This window comes from Trachemys scripta, chromosome 1, assembly GCF_013100865.1.
Source record: "Trachemys scripta elegans isolate TJP31775 chromosome 1, CAS_Tse_1.0, whole genome shotgun sequence".
Classification (NCBI taxonomy): domain Eukaryota; kingdom Metazoa; phylum Chordata; order Testudines; family Emydidae; genus Trachemys; species Trachemys scripta.
Window position 1 is genome coordinate 114,718,014 of NC_048298.1, and position 6,283 is coordinate 114,724,296.

At 44.3% G+C, this 6,283-nt stretch overlaps 1 protein-coding gene across 1 annotated transcript in view; it reads left to right on the forward strand.

Annotated features, from left to right (window-relative positions):
• LOC117883175 (solute carrier organic anion transporter family member 1B3-like) overlaps window positions 1-6,283 on the forward strand; it is a 43,402-nt gene that overhangs the window by 25,679 nt on the left and 11,440 nt on the right. The window contains exons 9-11 of the mRNA XM_034782261.1: window positions 2,088-2,252; window positions 4,213-4,408; window positions 5,158-5,320. Of these exons, the coding sequence (XP_034638152.1) occupies window positions 2,088-2,252; window positions 4,213-4,408; window positions 5,158-5,320 (524 nt within the window). The remainder of the gene's footprint in view (window positions 1-2,087; window positions 2,253-4,212; window positions 4,409-5,157; window positions 5,321-6,283) is intronic.

Consider the following 6,283-nt stretch of genomic DNA (forward strand, 5'->3'; position numbering starts at 1 on the left):
ATTACATAATCAGGACCTACATTTAAAAGTTTGCACTAGAACCAAACTGGAAATGAGGAAAAATGAATGACCAAAATTAACTAAAATCTGTGTTAAAATTAGTGATGGGTAAGCCTAAAAAAATCAGAAGGTTCTTTTCCCAGCAAGTCATGCTGTATTATTTTCATGATCATCACAGATTTAATGGAAAATGTGAAATCAACTGTCTGCAATGAAAAATACAAAAAGTCTGATTTTCCATTCTGGCTGAATTGTGCTCAATGCAGGAATGTGGGAGGGTAGAGGCAAGAAAAAAGATGACATTGTGTATTCTGTTCTTCTATTCTGGTTCAGTTCTGTAGTCTTTTATTTTATTTAAAGTGAATTTAGTAGTGTTGTATTACACCATTGTGGATTTGACTCTGGTGGCTAGAGTTGCACGTGCAACAGAGTGAACGTTACCTCTGCTACTTGCTTCAGATTTAGAGTGTCTAGGAACACGTAAAGACCACGGTTAGTGACCACACGCACATTTACACATACATGGTCTAGTCTCTTTTACAAGTTTTGTTAAAGTTACAATTGAAGTTATGATTACCTAAGCAGATAAAAAATTCTATAAAGATCTATGCACAAGTTAAAAATATCGTTATACTCACACAGCCTTAATGATATTCTTAAGGTCTGATGGCTGCCTTGCCAATTGATCATCAGTAGAGGGATGGTTCCTAATGGAGTTTCCCACAGGGAACTCAGTTTTCCTAATCTGGGCACCCTCTTTTTATAATGTGATTCTGACTATACCTCATTAGCATTTATGCAGGTAGTGCACCCTGCGGTTAGAGCATGTGTTAGAAAAATGTGACTACTGGATATCTTGTAAGCAAAAATTTATTCTGTTAATTTTTCACAATATCACCCATTGGTATATCTTTTCCTGTAATTTAGTGGGGGGGGGGATAGGGTCATTCTTTGGTCACTTACTTATGTCAAGCATTTCTTAAGTTTATGGCCTAGTATGGCTAAGTTAAAATCTTACAGGTCTTAGCCTGTAGGCCTTGTGTTTCAGCCCTCCTACTTAGATACCTACTATGTAATTATCCCTTCTAACTACTGATCTATTTTATACTTCTATAATCCTACAATTTAACTCTGTTTTGCATACAATGATTTTATATGACAGGGGTGGCCAACCCGTGGCTCTGGAGCCACATGTGGCTCTTCAGAAGTTAATATGCGGCTCCTTGTATAGGCACCGACTCCGGGGCTGGAGCCACAGGTGCCAACTTTCCAATGTGTCGGGGGGTGCTCACTGCTCAACCTCTGGCTCTGCCACAGGCCCTGTTCCCACTCCACTCCATCCCTTCCTTCCCCCTCCCCTGAGCCTGCTGGTCCCTCGCTTCTCCCCCTTTCCCCCAGAGCCTCCTGTACGCCACGAAACAGCTGATCAGGAGGGAAGGGGAGGCGCTGATCGGCAGGGCTGCCAGTGGGCAGGAAGTGCTGGGAGCGGGGAGAGGGGGGCTGATAGGGGGCTGCTGACTTATTACTGTGGCTCTTTGGCAATATACATTGGTAAATTCTGGCTCCTTCTCAGGCTCAGGTTGGCCACCCCGATATATGACATAACATGTTAGTTAATCATAACATCACACAATAAATGAACAATAAACTAAAATCATTGGCTACAGGTTCCAATGTAAGACATGACACAAGATACAGAGGAACCATGGTGAAATCACTTAGGCCTGGATCCTGCAGTGAGTTCATGTGAGCAGACAGTCCCTTTGACCTGTGTGCTGCCCCATTGACTTCAATTTCCCCAGGGACCTTCTGTGTAGATCTCACTGGTGGACTGGGGCCTCAGTTGGCATGTCTCCACTGAAGTTTCTAGGATTACCATTTCTGAGGATTCTACTGTAATTTCACAGCCTGTATTCTAATTGATGACCAGATTCTGCCCTCAGATACTCCTCTGCAAATCCTACTGAAGCCAGTGGGATAAGCACATAGGTGTCTGAGGGCAGGATCTGGTTCTGAATCTCATTGATTATTTACTAATAATTATGCCAAGCATTTTAAAAAATAAAATTGTATATTGTTTCTTTCAGGTTTCTTTAGCTCTCTGAAAAGAGTATTGAGTAATAGAATGTACGTAACATTTTTGTGTTGTTCACTGTTACAATTCAGTAGCTTTGTTGGTTTCTTGACTTACAAACCAAAATACATGGAACAACAGTATGGACAGTCCGCATCTAAGTCTAACTTTGTAACAGGTGAGTGTTACAGTGCTTGGGAAAGTATTTTGATATGCATTTTATTGAGCATGGTGAGATTTTTAAAGGGAATTAGAGTCCCCTTCTGTGATGGAATTATACAAAGTCACCATAGAGCTTGAGTCTGTGGTGGACAGTTAGGGTGACTGTAATGTGTCTCTCTTTGTTTCCTTTTCATGAGCCAAAATTGTAATAGATGGCTGCCAGGATAAATTTGCATGAAGCTTTGAAGATACAGAATTGCTAAGGACTCTATTGTGGCTTTGTCATGAGCAACTTTGGAGCAGACACACCAGGTGGCAGATCGTGAGACATAATCTCAGAGTATTACAGGCTATGTCTATACTTGTGCGCATATCCGAGTACTGGTTTATGTTCATGCCATGTTCATACTTGTGTGTGTTTCCCATATACATATACACATGCATGCTGTGCTGGACACTAGTACAAAGCTGTGCACACACGTATACCTGTGTCCACACTATCGCTGTAGATACTTAATGTTAGCACTTAATGTTTCAGGAACAGTATTCCAGGATTCTGTGCATCACAGAAAGACACTCTAGGAACTGCTTTGCTGTGTTTTGTTGGTACGGTCTTCTGCTTTCACACATTTGCCTATGGCACTTCCTGATCATGTTGCCCTTCACAGTTATTCCCTACAAAACTGGGTGGAAAACATGGAGTAAATGGATGATTATCTGGTTCTGCTTCTGCTCCTTATTGCAGATCAATGGGTATGCAGTGGAGTATGCACTCTGTGAGATGTTGGATGGAATCTGGCCAGCAAACCTGGGAGGTGGGGGAGACTCCGAGTGGCCACGGCAAGGGCGCCGCTTCTCCCTCTCCCTCCCTCCTAGGCTTGAGAGCCTGGGGGGAGGAGGCAGGGCTGGGGATTTGGGGAAGGGGCGGAGTTGAGGCAGGGCCGGGGGTGGGGTAATTAAAGAAGGGGGGGGGCAAAATTGTTTTTGCTTTGGGCGGCAAAAATCCTAGAGCCAGCCCTGATACCTGCTTCTGCTTTGGCTCATGAAACTGTACCCAACATCAATGATCCTGGAAAACAGGAATTCAGTTACAAGCTAAGTAGCTGCAGACTGGTCGTGGAGTGCACATTTGGTAAACTGAAAGTGCATTGGTGCTGCCTTTGCAGCTGTCTGGATGCCAACGTGGCAAACACTGTTCATATAGTCATCGCCTGCTGCATACTTCAGAACATTTGTGAGATAAAGGGAAGTGTTTCCATCCTGAGTGAGGTCAGAACAAGTCTGGTTTATAAACTCTGTACAGGAAGCTGAAATAGGAAGCTTTCGGCCCAGTCAAGAATGAAAAAGCACCTTCAGTTCATCATTAGGAAGGAGGACCAACACACAGTTAAACAAAACAAAACATTTACTAAAAATATACAGTTGCTAGGGTAGACGTCTGCCACTGTCTGCCTCCTGGTGTCCCCACTGCCCTGAATGGGTGGTACTCCACAGTGGGCCTCTGCATGGTGCAGTGCATGTCACCCAACATGCTGGTGCAGCTATTCTGGCTGATACTTTGGAGCGGACAAAGCCAATGCTCCTTCCAGTGGGAGGGAAAATCTAGCACTTCTCTGGATCCAACTTCCTCTTCCATGCTGCAACCTGTGGTACAGGTAGTCAACACAAAGGCATAAGGAGGTGCCTTATGTGCCCTTACCCTCTCATGATGCTGCACGAGTTGGGACAGAGTTTGGTCCTTAATTACATAGATCTAGATGTATTTTTCACAAGTTCATTGGCAAAAGTATTAGGGGAGATTCTTGGGCCCTTGAAACGTCATGGTATTTTGAGACATGAAATAAATTGATGAAATTTTTCAGGCAGCATGTTATGAAAATTTTCACCAATTTCAATCAGTTCATGTGTTAAATCTGTTATGGGTGACAGAATGTGACTACACCTCTCCAGTATCCCTCCTCTCTCTTTTATTGCAGGAGTAACTGCTTTACCTGCTGTAAGCATTGGGATTTTTTTAGGAGGGCTCATAATGAAGAAATACAAAATGGGCATGATTGGAGCTACAAAATTTGGATTTGGAATGTCACTGATGGCTTTTCTCATAACCATCTCATACTTTTTTGTGGGCTGTGAGAACCATGTAGTGGCAGGACTGACAGTATCTTATGATGGGTATGTATACATCTTATGTATTATATAGCATGTTTCCTTTCTCTGGTAGCAGAGAAGCATTACAAACTGCATAATGTTTTTTCATGATTGAATAAAAATACACCATTGTAGTCCTTAGTGTATCTTCCACAAATATTGAAGGATTTATCGCATTAGCAAATGTCAGATTCTAAATTTGTATAAATTGTAATGGAGCTAGATTGATTTACACCAGATGAGAATGTAGCCCTCTTTTTTATATCGATATACTTTGTTTGAAAGTTACTTACTGCTACTTTTTGGGGGGGGGGGCTTTATAATTATATCAGTTTGGGGTATGGATCTTAATTGAATAACTGTGTCAGTGTAATTCATGTAAAAAATGAATAACAGTTTTAGGGTGTGTGGTTTTAGGCATCTAGAATGGTGGGACTGAACACAGATAGTGTCAAGAATTTCACTGTGTCTTAGAACTAAAGGTCTGATTTTTCTGGGCTACAATGGGCAGAAATCCCTTTCTTTGTCATAGAATTTTTCATAACCCAGTAGTCATCTGTATTTCAATGTACATGGGATGGAAGCTGAGGCCACAAGATCAATGTTACAAGAATAGGAACAATTTAAGCTTGTTTACCTGGAATATTAGTTTAGTTAATGAGGGTATCAAGTAGGAGTGACAGACAAATTTGTGATATTGTCCTTTAATGTTTAATTGAGACATGGATTTTGTAATAAAACAATGTTATGCCTTTGTAAATTTACCTCGTAAGCAAACCAGTTGCACGTCATGAAACCACCTTATTTTCTGTCTGCAACTCTGACTGCAAATGTGCCACAAACCAGTGGGATCCTGTCTGTGGAGACAATGGAATCACGTACATGTCAGCTTGTCTTGCTGGATGCAAAGCTTCGACAGGACATGGGAAGAACAAAGTAAGAGCCTTACCCAGTTTTTACCCATCTTTTTTGCTTAAGAACATTGGTATATTAGTGATGTATATTTAGAAAAGATCAAATCGATTGCAGAGCAAGAGGAACGGTCATGCATTTGTGATGATCACTGAGAACCACAGACTTCCAGAGCTAGATGCTTGAGTCTCTGCAGCTTGAGCAAAAGAGCCAGGCACTGTATCTGGGGGCTGTAACAAACTCACATTGGGCACTGAGGGGAACACACAACACACACTGATGAGTGTTACACATTGCCTAAAGGCAGACCTCCATTTGTTTGCCTTTCGTAAATCAGGCCTTGGCTACATTGAGGTTTTTAGCCACCAGTGTAACTACGCTGAGGTAGTTGCCCATGTGCAATCTCTAGGGCAGAGGTTTTTCAAACTGTGGGGTGCACCCCCCGCCAGGAGTTTGCAGAGGAATGTTTGGGGGCAAGCGGCAATGCCAGGCAGCTCAGGAAACGATGTCTGGTGGCTTGGACCAGTCCCCACGCAGAAGGGCTTGGGGAGGGAGCGCCACCTTCACCCCTTGACTCACCTCAGTAGGCCACCCAGCCTGTGAGTCAGTGACAATAGGGTTACCATACTTAACAAATAAAAAAAGAGGACCCTCCACGGGGTCCTGGCCCCGCCCATTTCCCACCCCCAGCCCCACCCCAACTCCGCCCCTTACCCACCCAAACCCCGCCCTAACTCTGCCCCCTCCTCCCTCCCACTCCCAGCCACGCGGAAAGGGCTGCCCGAGCGCTACCGGCTTCACGGTTTGCCGGGCAGCCCCCAGACCCTGCGCCCCCGGCCGGCGCTTCCCCAGCGCAGCTGGAGCCTGGGAGGGGAAGCGCCCAGCCGGGGGTGCAGGGTCTGGAGGCTGCCCGGCAAACCGTGAAGCCGGTAGCGCTTGGGCTTCGGGCGGCCCCCTTGCCTCCGGACCTTGCGCCCCCAGCCGGGC